Raw genomic sequence first — 18,024 nt, 5'->3', positions numbered from 1 at the left:
TGGCTCATCGAAGCGTTATTTAATTAAGAGGATGTGAGTGAGTTTTTACGTATACCTCATCCCATGTTTTCTTGAGGGACATGAGTTAAGAAGCCCTGGGTTGTGTCAGCCTTTGGAAACCTTTCGTGAGGGAAGATTTGCGGGGGTGAGTACTTTTTGGACGTGGTGCAGTGGGTGAAGAGAGGCTGCTGACCCTTCTGGACCCTCCCTGGACCCTCCTGGATTGTGTGAGAGTACATCGATGAGGCGGGACACGCGGGTCAGGTCGGCGGCGCGTGAGGGAGAGAGGGTACATTACTGACAGGATACAATACGAGTACGGTACGACCTGGTAACGGTGAAGTGAAAGGAGACAAGCCTGCACTGTGAAAGCTTCGTTTAAAATCTCCAGTGAAATCTTATTCTGCTTTTAATTTGGTTCTTATCAAAGCTTAATTTTATAATGTATTTATATTTCGCACTATAAACATGCTAGGAATGTCAGATCAATGCATTATGATTTCCAAGGTACTGTTGATCGATTGTTTTCATTTCATTAAGTAATTTTAAGTTAATTTGATTATCATATGTGCGTATGTGCGTAAGTGTGTATTGTTCCATGTATGGGCGTCCCTTACCTCACGCCCTTCCCGTGTACCCACCACACAAACACACGCCCTCGCCACCCTCCGCCCTTCAATTACCTGCGTCGCGTGCCTTTAATGGATACCAATAGGTCAATATTTTCTTAAATCAAAAGTCTTGCTGCCATCCGCGGTGTGACGGTGAGTGTTGAAATTGGTAAGGGAAATATTAATGTGAACAGATTTATTGATACGGCACACTCTTGTATTTCTTTCTTTGCCGACTACTGAATCTTGGAAACCTTTGCATTTATTTAACACACTGTTTACTGTTACTTTGTCCCCTGATGTTAGTTGAATCCAGCTCCAGGTTTCACACTTTCTATTGCCATTAAATTCCTAGTGGACCGCATTCTGCTTTACGTTATCTAGACCATTTTTAACAGGTTCTTGTGTAAGTTATTAGTGTTTTCAGCGATGCTTTCGTGGTTCAGCTGATATTTTTACAGTGATACTGCGTCACTAATGGAAAGATATCTTGATAGCCTGACTGATTATTTTCGAGCTCTTTGAAAATAGTGCGAAGCTCCTAACCATTTAACTCTTAATGCTGCGACGTTAGTTAATATTATTCACAGTAGTTTCTCAGTTGAGGATATTTGTCACAACGCCAACACTAAATATCATCTCCAGTCACTCAGCCACGACTTCTTGTATTTGTTTATCCTCCTCTGACCAATACTTGATCTAATGAAGTTCAAGTATTGAAATATAATGCAATACATACCCGCACAGTATTTCAGTTTAGCATCATCGTCTGTTTATTCTTTTCTGACCAATGATCTATCTTATGGAAAAAAAAAATTGTCTTATATTGTAAGTGATAATACGTGACATCACAACATGGTGTTCCTAGTATGCCTTATATTCCCGATCCACGACTATAGTATCCCTTTATCCTTTGGTGACTAGTGATGTATAATACGCGAACTGTCCGTAGTGTTAATGCAGGACAGGCCAGCTCAGCGTTCACAGCATCCCTGTCTTGTGTTCTGATTTACACCTACAAGTACACACCCTCACGGCCACAGGCTCTATACCAACACACCTGATCCCCGCCGCGTCCATCCCCACACCTGCCCCACACCTGAGCCGCGCCGCCCCTACAGTATCCTGCCTCGCCCTACCCCTCCATCCTGCGTGGCGGATTAGGGCTCAACATCCTGTGGAGGGCGCGGATCCTCCCACTTTTTCCTGTCGAGGACAACAGGTGGGGGTATGGCAGGTGCTTCCCAGGTGGTAGAGGTGCTGGTGGTGGTGGTGGTGATGGTGTGTGTGTGTGTGTGTGTGTGTGTGTGTGTGTGTGTGTGTGTGTGTGTGTGTGTGTGTGTGTGTGTGTGTGTGTGTGTGTGTGTGCTTAATGCAGAATGTAATGTTCAAATGTGAAGATAAGCACCTGTTGTAGTGGTTGTTTTTATTGTTTCTCGTATTTTGTTTATTATCATTATTTTATTATCATTATTGTTATTATTATTATTATTATTATTATTATTATTATTATTATTATTGTTATCATCATCATCATCATCATCATCATTTTATTGTTACTGTTATTACTATTATTTTTTTTCAACCTCATCACTTTTTTTAGTTGGCGTTCTTCACTACTAATATTACAGGAGTGGTGCTGCTGTAACTGTGTGAGAGAGAGAGAGAGAGAGAGAGAGAGAGAGAGAGAGAGAGAGAAAGATGGAGAGGGTGAGTGGCGAGTCTTCCATTCTCTCGGTACTCTGATAATAAGTAATATATGCAATTTGTTTTTGTTGCAGGTATGTACGTCCAGGCGTGTGTGGTGCAGGAGTGGTGCTGACCCAGCGGTGAGTGTTGGCTGGTGACCTGGTTTGCTGGTATGGCGGGTGGCTGGTGTGACCCTTGGTACTAAATTATACTATTAACAATCGCTGGCTGAGAGGGAAACATATAAAAAAGAGAATGCTGACTTCCACAGTGAATATTCTCTAGATTTACTTGACGTGTACATTTATTTCTTGAACTATGCCATGACTGGAGAGAGAGAGAGAGAGAGAGAGAGAGAGAGAGAGAGAGAGAGAGAGAGAGAGAGAGAGAGAGAGAGAACATTGGATATATGTATAAGTGAAGGAGGACAGGCAAGGAATTTCAAGCAGAAGTGTGTGTGCCACGGCGCCCGTCTGTTCCCAGCTTGCAAGTGATCCAAAAGTATGTGAAGTGGAATAGTTCACTTGGTGGTTCAGAGACGAGGGTTATTAACACCATCAGGACACATCAGATGCGAGGAAAATAATGTGTAGTTTATATTTTGTTTCGTTGCCTGCAGAGGAGGCTGCCTGTTCCTTCACTGGCTTGTTCGCAGGATACCAGAATCCAGTCCCGGCCTAGTGGGGCCAGATGGAGGCGGGCCAGCCTCAGGCCAGGCGGATTATACTGCCAGTCACTTTGTTGGAAATTAGCGACATTCCTACGATTTAGGCAACTCGTTTACACAGCAGTGTTGTTTGTTGTATCGTAGTATGAACTCGTCGGTTGATATATCTTAAGGAATTTTTTTTTTTTTTTTTTTCATTAACGTCTTGAGTGATACTTGAGTAGGTTAATGTTCAGATAAAACTTTGATTATCTGAACAGAAAATTACTTTCTGGCAAGCCTCGCAAAACTGTATCTTCTTCCCACGTATACTTTTCATGTTCTTCAGATTAAAACCATGTTTCTTCCTCGGTATTATTACATTTTCCTAGTAACATCCTTGTCCTGGAGCAATTAGGCAGCAGACCTGGGCTATAATTGGGCCAAAGAACATTCCGCTGGCCGGGGTGGGTAGCTGCTGCCCTTGGCTACTACCTGTCCGCCGTGTGCCTCCATGCCCAGCTTGCTGCAATTTCAAGAAACTGCTTTTATCCCATCACCTCTCACGGGATGTTCTCACCTCACTAGGGCAGAGGCTGTGCGTGTGGAGTAATTGAAAGAACGTATCCGAATCATTAATTCGAAAGTTTGTAGCGATCACAGGCGACGGAAAGCTCCTTCTGGTATTCACATCTAGTTTTTGTAATGTTTGTATTTAACACTACCTGTTCTACCCGGTAATTACAGAGCTAAACACAGGTACAAGTACGTAATTAGCAAGAAATGTTTGTGATCTGGCTTGGTGAGGTTGTAAGTTGCCGTGAGTTAGTGGAGCAGGTGTGGTCGTCATCAGGTCCTTCATCCGCTTCTTGGGGTAGTCGTTAGTTGTGGTCGCTCAGGTAGTCCTCACATGAGAGACGGTTATTCATGAGGCAGTAGCTTAGGACGATCTTCTGCATTCCTTTTTTTTTCTGGGGTTGGGCTCAAGGTCGGTGGGAGGGAGGAATTGTGGCGGGTGGGACGCGTCGGCCAAGATGACTCCCCTCGCCTCCTCCAGGGTGTTTAGGTGGCCGAGGGTGAGGAAGCCTTACAGGGACGTGCCCCTCGGGAAGCTGAGGAACGGGTGGCAGTCTTGGTGACGAAGGTACAATTTCAAGAGAGTCTTAACACGTTGCTTTGCTTAGCCGCTATTTTCTTTCTTCTTTCTCCTTTTAGTTTTTTTTTTTTTTTCTTTCTTTCCAACTGCCTGTCCTTGGGTAGGTGCAAGTCAGTGGTAAGACACACTAGTGAATGAGTTTAGGCTGAATTGTCCCCTGCCAACCATTCAGTATATACAACATCATCATTAGCCTCGGCATTTGTTCCGGTTCACTGCCTCTAAGTGACTTACCAACACTGAACTCAACTACTTCTTGTCGAGGTGCGGGGAAGTGTAAGAAGGCGAGTTGGGCGATTACGTATCTGCTAAGATGAAACGTCTCTGTGGGGGGAAAGTGAGTCGCGTGGTTGGAGAGAGGGAGGGACCGAGAAAAGGCGTCTGATGTGCGTGGTAAGGCAGGTGATGTCTGATATGAAGTGTTGCAGGTGGAGGTGGCGAGGAATGTGCCGGCAAGATAATTGATGCTGCCTCTGGTGTGTTCCTGGCGCACTACTTTTCGTGTGTGTGTGTGTGTGTGTGTGTGTGTGTGTGTGTGTGTGTAACCACGTGGCTGTAATCATATTCAGCACCCTCGTACCAAAGTAGGCATAATGATAGCCACAAGGTTTGGGTCGGTGACAGCATTACAAATTGCGCATCACAGGTAAGCAGTGAGTGACGAGTCGGCTGATTCAGGGGTATTTTCTTCAGTGCGCGTGTACTCTTGTTACACGAGTATGCGATTCAGAATGAAGTTTGGTTTCATCCCTTTATTTACGACTGACTTAATAATGTTTTAGCTGGCGGCGATCGTACCAACGAAAGAGAGTGAGAAGGAAGATGTTGCACCTATTTTAGACGAATTTTTCTTTTGGTTTCATACTGGCGTAACCGTTGAAAGCAGGAATGTAATAATATACCCGATTCTTTAGCGAGAAGAACTGGTTCGAAGCACCTTCAGAAGAATTTAAATTACAATACTCTTGATGCTTGTTCCCTTGTTCCCGGTGGGCGTGTTTGAGTACTGGAGTCTCTGGTTTAGATTGTGTGGTGTTGACGCTACAAGGCTGTGAGAAACCACACAAATACCTTCACCAAATAGCATTCTCTAAATGATGTACTGGCCAGGCGTGTGCTGTGTGTAGACCACTGCAGTACACCTGGCTTGGTACGACTCACCTGCTGCGTACTGTAATTCACATAATCGATGAGGCAACAGGTGGCGGGAGCAATGGAAAGCACCACCTGTACACCACCCTGGCATTGCCTAATCCCGGTGGGTGGGCCAGGAGGCGAGGGTCCAGGGTGGAGGAGGAGGGAGGGGATCCTGCCACACCTGGATTCCTACAGCGACCTTGGCCACCTGCCCGCCCTCTGCCCCCACCCCCGTACTACGTCAGTGGGGCCCCACATGCGTTTGACCAATGACAGGGGACGGAGGAGTCCACCTGGTCCTCGGGTCATCTTCAGACATTGCTACAAGGCTCAGCTCGCCGATGGGGAAGCTGATACTTCGCCGCGGATCGCTTCCCCACATGCCATCTCTAATTTGGTGTTCCACTTGGATATGCTTTCCACCTCGTTTTTTCCACTTTTTTGTTATGGCGTCCTTTGTGTTCCGCATGACGGGACGCCAGATAAACGACCACTGAAAGTAACGCTGCTTACCTTGTGGCAGCGAGACTGTGGGACTGTGGGTACAAGTGCTAGGACACAGCGAGGGCGCGTGTCCTGACCACCCTTCACTCCCTCGAGACCTCCCCTCCAACACCCCGCATTTCCGTTCATTCATAGGATCTCAGCCTTAATCTTCAGTACAATGAACACGCCAGCTTTGTTAATGCCTCATGGGAGTGATGTTTATCCTCTTACGTATATAAAGCTCATTCTAAAGCTGGCGCACTCTTAATTCTAAATAATGTAGCTTATCAAAAAAAATTTCTGTCGTTTGTTCTTTCTCTGTGCTCCTTTATGTATCTCTGCATGTCTTTTACATTTTGCAAGAATACAAATATCTTCCGAAGCATGCACGTTTCTGTATCGCCCAGTCAGTTTCACCAGCTAATAATTATGATCCAGCTCAGCGCCGCGTCCCCGATCATCCTTCACAAGCTCACTTTCACCTCCATACAAGCATACATTTCATCACCCTCAAACCCACTTTTGCCCATCTCCCACCATGCCATCACCATCACCACCTACCTCTTCCCTTCCCTTCAGCTCACCAACACCTCCGTTGCCAATCCTCCCTACCCTTCATTTACTCACAAGCCGCGCTATGATTTAGGTACGTACATTTTTTGTGTCCTTAACCATCCAAGTAATGAGCTTCTTACCGTCTAACATTTGCCAGGGTAAGTCAAGAAACAAGTAGTTGGGAGATGGTGTTCACATATCATCACGAGGTAATTGGGATGGCAACGATCCGTGTTTTCCTTATGCAACACCGATAGACTAGGCGTTGAGGACTGCGAGGTACAGGAGGTTAGGAATGCTGCCGTCCTTGTACTGCTCAAGTAGGTAAGAAAAGGTCTTGTGCGGACTCTTAAACAGTAATACGGCAGGTGGTTGCAAGGGGGAGGATGGGTGGGGAGGTGTGACGAGCGGAGAAAGCAGAGGCGCCAGGCGGAGGGATGGGAGGGGAAGGGAAGGGAGGGATGCAAGGCGTGTGGGAAGGATCCATAAGTAAAAATGGTAAAAAAAAAGTGATTGAGAAGTAAATGCTATGTAAGAGAGAGAGAGAGAGAGAGAGAGAGAGAGAGAGAGAGATGGATTACCAAACGGACAAAGTACCACACGTCAATATTTTGAAGTCAGGACAAACACAGACAACCTTGACCTATGCCTGTGTAATTAGACAAGGCAAACCACCCTCACGGAATGCATCGTGCTGTAGCTCTCGACCTGGGGATCAGCGGCACACCTCACCGTCATGACCTCGCCGCAGTATCTACCGGGATGGTAGTCACATCGACGGGACATGAGGCACACCGCTGGAGACAGTCATTGGGCGAACAGCGGCAAGGGGAGGTGTGGCAACAGCGAGTGGAAATCTTGGCGCCAGAGTGAATTCCAGGCTGCTGTCATTGGAGTGTAGCGAAAGGAGTCTCTCTTTTGGCAGTGCTCAAGCCGCGCCAATCCTCCTAACTGATGGAGGAAAGAAACAGATGTGTTGGAATGTGATGCGGTCAAAAGGACGATGTGCGCGTAGTCGTCTTTTTCCTCTCCAAGTACTGTGAGTGCTGTAGATCCATAAAACTGGCTTTGCCGCATGGCTGAGCGTCGGCAGGCAAATCTTGGTACGCAGAGTTCACGTGCCGTCCTGCAGTGAGTGATGGTTGGACACTGATGTCTGATATCGCTATGAGGACGCCCGCCTCCCCTGGCATGGCAAGCACCACCCTAGGCAATGCTGCTCATCTGAGGCCCATTTCATCACCATTCCTATACGTGAGTCGATATTGTGTTTTTTTTTTTTTTTTTTTTTTTTTTTTTTTGTCAGTATGTAAATGCTTATATTCTTTCCTTGAGTCAAAGTTTACTGAAATGTTAGTGTTTCTCTATTTTCCTTCTGATTCCTTTCTGCCAGTTAAGCTAATTAGTAAAATTGTACAAAGCTTCACGTGGCACTGTAGCGATTTTTTCTCTCTCTCTCTCTCTCTCTCTCTCTCTCTCTCTCTCTCTCTCTCTCTCTCTCTCTCTCTCTCTCTCTCTCTCTCTCTCTCTCTCTCTCTCTCTTTTCTCTTCACAATTTTTTTCGTGACAACGTTCTCCGTGACTGTTTTCACCAGCGCGTGTGTTGACGTGTTTTCTTCACTGACAGCCACCACCACTGCTGCTGTCTTCCTGGCCTTAGTTGTGAAGTGGCTGTTCAAAGCTTCCGCTGAGATATTTCTGATCACGCTGCTCCTGACTTGACTCTTGAATATACACTTTCGTAACATTTTGAAAAGTTATCACATTCGATATCAACAAAGAAAAATATGTTAGTAAAAAACATAAGGGATAAATCACGTGACAACCCATTATTAATATTATCTTGTAGAAGTTCTCCTATGATCTCTTGGACTCCAACAATGGTAGTGTTGTTGGCCACACACACGCCTTCTTGCTGCTGGAGAGTCTATGTAAGGCAGCTACTTTGCCTCCGCCCTCATTGCTCACCTTCGCTCACCGTCTCCATCAAATACCTCTTGCTGACTTATAGTGGATGTTTGTCACGAGTGCTGAGCCGAGGAGTCGAGGCATCGTGCACGTCCTCCAGTCAGCAGTGTGTGGAATAAGCACGACACACCCGTTAAGGAGCATCACATCCATCACTGCCTTTATTATGAGAGAGTCTTGGATGGGGTACGCGTGTCCGGCGTCTCCTGATCCCATTAATATAGTCCACAGCCGGTGTAGATTCCTTTTGGAGATCGTCTCTTCGGTCAGAATCTCCTTCGTGTGTTCTCGTAGTCGCATAATCCATCGGTAAAGTTAAGTGTTGTTTCTTAAGTTGCCTGATGTTAATGGAGACTTGTTTATGGCAGTCTCGTCGTTCCTCGTCTCTTGCCTCCTCACGTCCTGGCCGCGTCCCCAAGGCCAGACAGGAGGAGACGTTAAGTGCTCCTTCAATACTCGACGCTGTGGTGTGCTGGTGGTTTGTGAAGGGCGGACGGGAACGGGGCTGTGTATGATAATTATGCCTGACGGAGGGGGTGCTGTATATAGGGAGCCATTAACGAGGAGTACATGGTGGAAAGAAGCAGGGAACATTTGGTACGAATGTTTGTTTTACCTTCGTTAGCGATGAGTTGTGGGTATGTGGCTAAATTTTTGTCGTGTTTTGATTTATGGCTATTTCACACACACACACACACACACACACACACACACACACACACACACAAGCAGCAGTAGCCTTGGTGAGTACAACCAGCCTTCCTAATCGACACAGGAAGCCGACCAGGCCATTCAGACCGCCGGGAGGAAAAACTATTTGTGTGGACGCCGTGGACTACCTCTCTCTCTCTCTCTCTCTCTCTCTCTCTCTCTCTCTCTCTCTCTCTCTCTCTCTCTCTCTCTCTCTCCACATTTATGCTCCCTGCGCTGCACTGGAGGACATTCTAAGGGCGGGGAAGGCCGACCGATCTGATGTCTCTTTCACAATCAAATGATAAGTGTGCTCAGGAAATATTACTGTGCGTAGGATGTCAGTGTGTGGGAGGCGAGGATTGTGTGTGTGTGTGTGTGTGTGTGTGTGTGTGTGTGTGTGTGGAGCCGTCGCATGTACGCATTACCATTTGAATTCCTCCCTCCCTTCTGCCTCACACAAATGACGCAGTGACCTCCCTCCAAAAGAAACACTGATAAAAGGACATGCAGCGGTGTGCGACGTATTTGGCCTACGCTTAACTTGATATTACACAGACCGAGCCATATAAAGTAGTTCATCTTCACGGGTATGGATGGACAGCGCGGGACACCAGACTTATGGCCCCGGAGAGTGTGGCTATGGTTCATAATCTTTTCTTTTTTAGCGTCTTCTTTCATTTATTTAGCCAGCTTTAAAGGAAGTTATTTCGCATTTACAAGGATGTTTTTTGTGTGTGATTTTAGTCAATTTGATCCCTTAAGTACCATGACAGGTTTCCATTGTTATTATGTTTACTATATGATGATTTTATACAGCTTCAGCAATGTATGTTGGGGATTGAAATAGTGAGGACTGGCTATTAATCCTGTGATCTCCTAAGGCCCTTCCTAATGTCAATGAAATGATCCAATCGTGCACAAATCTCAAGGCAAAAATATGTCCCAGTATTGAAGGAGGTTAAATTTGTTTTTTGCATCGTGAATAGAGAGGACATCCATGCGAATCTTTTTTTTTTTTTTTATCCTTAGATGTTTTAGAAATTATACCTTTTATTCTTGAACGTCTCGTCGATTTTGTCTTCAATTGTAGTTAAATGTATTTTGTCCTCAAAGGCGTTTGTATATTTCTTACTATTTGGCATTATATCTTTCCCAAATGACTGATGAATCAGAGATGTTTCTTCCCGCTCTACAGCTCTCCAGACATTATACTGGCTACAAATTGCTAATTCTATTTTAACTCCTTGTTTTCCTTCTCTTATCAGTACTCATAAAGATTTCATTGCTTCTAGTGTAGTAAATTATCGCTTATATCAGTGAAAGGATTATCGACCATCAGTATGAAAAACACACGTAAATATTCAGCTTGTCATCTCTGTAACACTCCTGATGATAGCCTGAAGTGTCTAAGACTATACGAGTTAAAGTCAAAATCCTGATGAAAGCCCAGAGTGTTTTAACCCCTTCAGTGCTGGGACACATTTTTACCTTGAGTTTGGGATTGATTAGACGGCTTTATTGACATTAGGAAGGGTCAGTAGACTAATGGTCAGTCTTCACTATTTCAGTCTCCACATAAGTTTCTGAAGCTGTATAAATATCACTATATAGTAACCAGGAGGAATATGGAAACGCGTCCTGGTACTGAAGGGATTAAAAATGCGACGCGTTCTGTGCGTCAGGTGGCTTCTCCTTGAACTGGAGTGCCGCCCGGCCGCCTGCCTCCCTTTACTCGGGTCAGTGGCTGTGAAAGTTTCCCCGCCAGCAGCTTTTCCCAGCGTGTACGGGTCGTGAGCGTCGTTTCCACGTAGCCGCCGGTGACAAGGTAGTAAGTAACCGTTGGGGACACAGTTTCTTTTGCGTCGCAGTTTCTCTTGGAATACAATTTTATTTAGACTCAGTTTCTCCCTCGGCGTGGTTTCTTCGTCGAAAGTTTTGTGTTTTTGCCCTATTCTGTTGGCTGTAGTTTGGTATCTGACGCTATTTCTTTTTGACTAGATTTCCTATTTGGAGGCACTTCCTGATTCTACGCAGTTTTCCTCCAGGCGCTGTTGTTTAGTTCAGTTCCTTTATCTACGCCGCTTTTATTTGGAGGTGATAGTGTGACATGGCACGAAAATTTACATATGTAGCTGTTGTTTATTTGCTTAACTCGTCTCACGCTTTGTCTTTGTCAGTTTAGTTAGAGAGAGAGAGAGAGAGAGAGAGAGAGAGAGAGAGAGAGAGACTATTTCTTCATCAAAACTTTCCTTGAACATCACCTGCTCACCTCACAAACACATCGTATAAGAGAATGCTTAGGAAAAAAAAAATGTTGGTATTATCGGCGGTCTTCTACGTCAGGGCGCGGCTTTCGAGGAACCATGAGTTACATCAACGAATTCTCTCCCTCTCCTTCCCCCCCAAATAGTACACGTGACCTCCACTCCACACGTTTAAACTTACGCCTCAGAGCATCAGTACGTTACACCGGTCTGTTTTTTTCTATTCATTTTTTTTTCGAAGGTCTGTTCAGAATAGCTTTGTTTATGTATGTAGTTTATAATGTGAATCTGTTTTGGGTTTCTCGTATGCAAATAGCGTCTAATTATTTACCTCCAATTTTAGAGAATCTTTTTGGACTTGTTTCTTTTTTTTTCATGGACTGGCATCTCAGTGAGCATTTTGTTTTCTTCCTTTTGTTGCCCCTGGCCAGAGCCCCTCTTCTCTTACATAAAGATAATCGTTCGCTTTGTAATTTCAGTTGTCATAATATGTTAGCGAAGTTAGTCTTCTTGTAATCATGCAACAGAGATGCATGTATACTCAGTTAACTTTATGATTTCGTCATTGCAACTTTACTCTGACTGCTATGGCCTCTCCGCCTCAAACAAAAAAAAATGTTGTAGTGCAAGTTTTGAGCATAGTTTCGAAAGACGAGTCTGAGAGCAAAAGAAGTGACCAAGTTCCTCAAACCTTTTAATACTTGGAGTCTTCTTTATTTATCCACACTATGTAACTAAGAAATAACAAATACCATATTGTGTTTGTTTTATTACGTCTCTTACTTTTTAAATGTTGCACATTGCGGTTAACAATTGTTTTCACGCCTCTAAAGACAGATAAACACAGTTTATTCATTTTTGTAAGAAAACTATTCACTTTTTCAATCTAAGGGTTCATGAGTCGATCCTTGTGATGCCCTCAATACACAGTAGGATTACTCTTCAGTATTGTAGCGTGCGCAACTTAACTCTAGCCGGTTTATTTACATGCACGCCCAAAGCCAGAACTTTCCGTGTCCCTCTGGCTGGCCTTGGAGCAGAGCGTGGATGGAACATTCCAGGATCGGCCCACGTTACTATTGTGCACGCCGTCCCGTCCTCATTCATGGAACCTGCGAGGCTCTGGTGTCAACCCCTCATTTTGCTCCTTCTCCCTATTGAGGCGGGGAACAAGGGCGACTCGTGTAGATTGTTTACAGGTGGTGCGTACCTAGAAATGAAGGAAAGTAAACAATCATGGATGAAATGTTGATTTTGAATGAAAAGAGATGTGCCCGTGTATCAGTGAGACATCTTTGTGGTGGTAGTTGGCAACACTGGCAACGCTACGCCTGAGGATACCTACTACTACTCCCAGCCTCCCCCTCTCTCTCCACCTCTCCCTCCTTCCTGCGTTGAGCCACAAATTTGATAACCATTGTTGACCAGCGTCGTGGTCTTAACTGGTTACGAAATGTGTTGTAATGGACTAGAAACACGTGCTGAGTAGTTAGAGTGCGACGCTTATGGTTTATTCCTTGTTTACTTATTCAGGTCACGATTCATATGTTCGTTAGCTGGGCGTATTGAAAGGAGTACGACCTAATAAGAAAAAAGAAAAAAAGCACTCGGCCTTCTTCTATACCTGGAAGCTCTTGCGTATACATGCCAGCCCCAGGTGATGCAACCTTCGATCCGTAGTGGCACCTCAGTACTGCGCCAAGAGTGTGTATCAAGGCTAGCCACCACCACTGGGAAGATCGTCTCTGCCATTGGAATTTTCATGCAATTGCAGGTCTCAGGATACATAGTTTGTTTCTCTTCGTATATGGAAAAAATATCTGGCCAGGAGTGAATCCGTAACCAAGAGTACATCACGCGCTCCGCTGAACACCGTGTCTCCTGCCAGTGTCTGTCATCACTTTGTTTCGACACAGCTTTGGCAAGAAACTCGTCTTGTTTTCATCTCGTTTTCGTTTTGTAACATCCTCTTCTGGAAAGCTAGCGGTCTGATGGAGATATACAAACGGAGAATAATCTTTGTGTGTACGCATTGAAGATTATATTGAAATAGGCCATTTCTTCAATCCGGAAGCATCCTTGACTAGAGACTGGTCCGCGGTCTTACTTTGAAGTCATTACTTGCCGCCTGAGGGGGAGGCGGGAGCCTTTCGTGATCACAACGGAATGTTTTATGCCACGGTATATTACCTAATTGTTTATGAATCAGAGAATTGAAGTAGTGGAAATGACTTATATTTCCCATAACTGTGCACATAACCATTAGTAATCCATTATACCAAGTCATATGATTTGATTTGCGGCATATTCTGTTGTGGCTGAGAAGTAAGAGCTTGCGTAACTCCAAGTCATTAAAGAGACTCCGTACATATGGTCCACGCAAGATTAGTATAAAAGTTTCCACAACACAGAGGGAAGCATTGCTCACTCATGCTGAGTGGACTGCAATCATTTCAACACAGATTTATTTTTCTTCCATTTCTCGCGCCAGGAAGGAGTGAGTATGCAAGTTCTTTTTTATATCTGGAAATTTAATATGAAACTTTTGCCATTCATCTCAAATAACCAGTTCCTTGTAGCGCCTCACCTCAAGTGGTGCCAGTTGTGACGTGACTACACCCATCACTGTGTCTTTCCACCTGTCACCCCGCACACCTGTTGCCAAATGCCACACACTGCTTCTCAAGAGATACTTTTCGTCATCACACTGTCTTTCTTAATGCAATGAGAGAGAGAGAGAGAGAGAGAGAGAGAGAGAGAGAGAGAGAGAGAGAGATTCCACGTAGGAATAGTGTCATGCGCCGATAATACCATCAGTACTCGCCGCCATAGCAGTTAAATCCCTGTTACTAAAATAGAATCCTGATAACACAGATGTTTTATTGCTGTGGTAACCCCGTTTTTTTTCCGCCGCAGCCCGCAAAGCGCACGTCTCCGACAGTCCCACAGCCAAAGACGGAGGCACTGTAGCCCTCGCCACGTCACATTCCTGACCGCCGCTCACCGGCGACTCGCAGCACGCGTCCCACAACTGGTCATGTTGCAACACACATTCCTGTTGTGGAGAGAGAGAGAGAGATTGTGTTTGTCTGTCAGTCTGTGTGGGAAGAGAAGGGAACAGGAAAGGAGTGGGATGGAGAACCAGAGATAGAAAGAGGAGAATGGCGAGGTATCACTGGGATGGGGAAAGGTGGAAAGGTGAGGGTAATGACCTAAGGTCAAATTAGAATGGGCAAGACACTTGCTACATGGGAAATGAGCGAAAGGCCGACAAGGAGGAAGGATAGTACTGGCAGAGAGAGACAGAATTCTTACCAGAATACGGAACATTGTTACACGAAATTCCTGAAGACTTTTCAGGCGGTGGCTGCTCAGATGCTGTAATAAAGATAACTTCAGTGTCAGGTTTACACTTATGCGACAATCTTCAAGTTTTGAGGCGTGAAGAGACGATGAAAGACGGGGAATGTGTGGTGAGTGACAGACAACGAGGAGGACAAGCCCATGGTCTTAGGTGGAGCATTGTGAAGCCGATACCGAGTGAGGGTGATGAGTGGTCTGATGGGTCTGGCGAGTTGATTGTATGAGACAAGGTAGAGGAGAACAGGTTGCGGTATGGGCCCTTCTAGGTGGCTGGACAAAAGCTGGAGGCACCATGACGTTGCTAGCTCGATAAGTATGTGACTAGAATGCTTGGAGGGATCGGGTGTGTTAGCGTTGGCTGGGTGCTGGGGAGAGGGAGCGGTGTTGGGTGCAGTCTGGGAACTTAACATAGGTGAAGGAGGGGTCAGAGAAGGGAAAGATAGCTGTTAAAGGGAAAATACCCATAAAGCTGGAGAGAGTTTCTACCCAGTCGTCGCCAAGGGGTGATATAAAACAGATTCACCGAAGCATAAGTATCAGTGGTAAAAGTAGTGGTGTGTCCGTAGCAGTTGTTAATCCTCATCTTACCTCATCCCCGCCGCAGCCGTTCCCCGATCACCCACCTCCACCAACACCACCGCCGCCGCCGCCGCCGCCTCCACACGGCATAACCCTCCTCACTTTCACCTTCGTCGAGGCTGTTGACATTCTCTGCTCGTGGTGAGTCTGTAGCAGTGAGTCCATGTGGTGGGTTTCAAATATCACCATCACGGCAAAAAAAAAAGTGTGTGTTGTCTCAGTTTGTTTATCGATGTTTGACGTAATGGGTCAGGCAAGTAAATGATCGTCAATGGATGGCGTGGACGCAGCGCCTCAATGAATAGCAGCGGGTGCGTGGCTGGAGCGCTGAACGATGCCTGTTTTTTGTTGCTTCAAGTCTGCTAGCCATTACACAATCCGCGTCGTCAGGTCACTTTTTCTTTCTTCTTTACATTTGGCCGCCGCGTCAATGGTGTGTCTGTGAAATGCCACTTTTAGAGTTTCATTTCCAGTGGTTAATGGTGTAGTGACTGTGGAGAACTGAATTTTTACAGTCATCACCATCGGGTCCACCTCCATCTTTGCCTTCAGTGTACACATATACGTGGGCCTCTGTATTCTTCATGACCTGCATATACATCTATACCATCGCCGCCATCTGTTAGCTGCTTCTACTGCTTACTGGTGTAGATTATTTTATTACTACAACAGTCACCTGCAACCTCCTACTACTAACAACATAAGCATAGCAACTTTGGAGCCACCATCACTACCTCCACCACTACCAACACCACCACTACCACTACCACTACCACTGCTACCCACAACAACACCATCATTACGACTTTGAAACAACAATGCCATCATCACCGCTACCAACACCAGCCATCGCCATCACTACCAACAACAACATGATTGCAATTTGGAAACAACAGCGCCACAGCCACCACCACTACCAGCAACAACAACTATGAAGCAACAGCAACTACGACACCACTACCACCACCACCACACACAGCAACATCATGATCACAGTTAGCATCATCAGCCGCATTCCCAGCAAGAACCCAGGCTTAATGATGTTCACCTTACGTATGCCGAGCAGGTGAGCCGGCGAGGGGAGAGAGAGGCGACGGGCAGCAGCACCAACACCCACCCCGTCTGTTCTGTCTTGATCCACCTGTTCCGTTTTCTCACTTACTTTCACTTGGCTAACCTGATCCTCCTTACTCTTCCTCCTCTTCCTCTCTCAACCCGTTTTTTTTTTTTTTTAGAATTCTTTTTTTTTATTCCATCGATCCGTCACTTTTTTTATCGTGTTACTCTTTTAGTCTTTATTGATCCGTATTGATCCTCGTTTCCCTCCACTTGTATGTACTGTGGCTTCCTTGTTCTCACGTCACTCGCTTCCTCGTCGGCTACTGTGAAGATTCCTCGTATAATAACCCAAGGACACACCCTCCTCCCACTCCCTCGGGCGTATACAACAGCCTCTCCTCCTTCTTCTCCTCCTCCTCCTCCTCCTCTGCTTCTTTCACCTTCTTTATCTCCAGACGGAACGTAACCTTTACCTGTTGGGTTGTCAGTTTCAAGTAACATTTGCTTAACTTAGAATGTTCCCTTTCCTTCCTGAATGCCTCTCTCTTCCTCTTTCTTCCGTTCATCTCCGCCGGATGTTTATTTACTATATCCTTCACGGCTTCCTTTTTTTTTATTGCTACCTCCTGCTTCTCCCACTGGCTTGGTCTCGGGAAGGACAGCCAGACACGCGGTCCATCCAATATGATGTGGATGTAAAGGAGGAACTGATGATGGACGAAGGCAGCTGTGGTCGTCTCTTGCTTAGTAAATATTCTTCCTCTCTCTTTCATTCTCTTCCTGCATTTTTTTTTTCTCGTCTGGCCTTCTCCATAAACTATTTCTTATATTACGTATGTTTTCATTCTCAGGTATCTTTTTCGTTATCTGTTTTGACGATTTGAGAGTTGTTAACCCTTTTGTTGTCTAGTGCCACATGACCTTATGTTGCGGCGCCAGATATCAATTGATTTATCAGACATTCAATTAGTCACTCACTTACTTCCATCATGCTACTACGCGCACACATGTTCAGTTGATGACAGAAGAAATGTTTGTAGTGTTTTACTGACCAGGGGGTGCATAGACGTCAAGAAACAAAACCTAAGATATAACGCGTACGTATACACATTTGCCGATATTATTGCCGTGTTAATGCCCAGTGAGAAATTCCTTTTATGAAAACAACACCCATGGAATATTGTCTTCATTTGTCAATTTACAGTCACCTGAGATCATCGCTGAACTTTGATACTTACGACTTAGTATTATTTATTTATTTTTTATTTTATTTCTTTATTGCCTCGGAAGCTTCAACAGCTGTTTTCCTCTCATGGCTAAAGTGAACATGATCAGCAGGGATAGTCAATGGTTCTGGATGATCGCTTGCTTCCCGGATGCAATGATGCGGGTTGACTCACTGTTTCTACTTATAGCGATGCAGTATTGCCAACGTCCGTGCCTTTAGCGACTAACTGTAGAAGCAAAGATTCCGGGTTGTCATGATTGGTAGTTGATTAACCTGCCACGCTTAACTCCAATGCACTTTGCGTTTTCCCTCAACCTGAAGTCCACTGAACTGCTTGGAATTTGTTCATCGACTGAAGATTTGAAGTGAATATTCAACACACATTGGAAGTGAATGCCTGCTGGTTACTTGACTTATGAATACAATTTTACCGGTTTCCTTAATGAATGCGGTGTGTGAGAACTGTATAGTATGTGTTTGTGGCTTCCCCACATCAAAAGTAAATGATCATTCAGTGAACAGCAGACGCAGATCAACACTCATGTGTTTAATGGCAATCTAAAACATTATGTTTTGGCAATTAAATTCTC

At 45.2% G+C, this 18,024-nt stretch overlaps 1 protein-coding gene across 4 annotated transcripts in view; it reads left to right on the top strand.

Annotated features, from left to right (window-relative positions):
• The window catches only part of LOC123504617, a 518,452-nt gene that overhangs the window by 389,331 nt on the left and 111,097 nt on the right, over positions 1 to 18,024 (top strand). Inside the window, exon 1 of one of the 4 annotated variants that reach the window (XM_045255286.1) lies at positions 7,160 to 7,534. The exons of the other annotated variants lie outside the window; for them this stretch is intronic. Coding sequence (XP_045111221.1) covers positions 7,433 to 7,534 — 102 coding nt within the window. The 5' untranslated portion in view covers positions 7,160 to 7,432. Of the gene's footprint in view, positions 1 to 7,159; positions 7,535 to 18,024 lie in introns of those variants that run through there. 4 annotated transcript variants of the gene reach the window in all.

The sequence above is a fragment of the Portunus trituberculatus genome, chromosome 16, assembly GCF_017591435.1.
Source record: "Portunus trituberculatus isolate SZX2019 chromosome 16, ASM1759143v1, whole genome shotgun sequence".
Taxonomy (NCBI): Eukaryota; Metazoa; Arthropoda; class Malacostraca; order Decapoda; family Portunidae; genus Portunus; species Portunus trituberculatus.
Note: the sequence above shows the minus strand (reverse complement) of the source record. Positions and strands in the feature narration are given on the sequence as shown.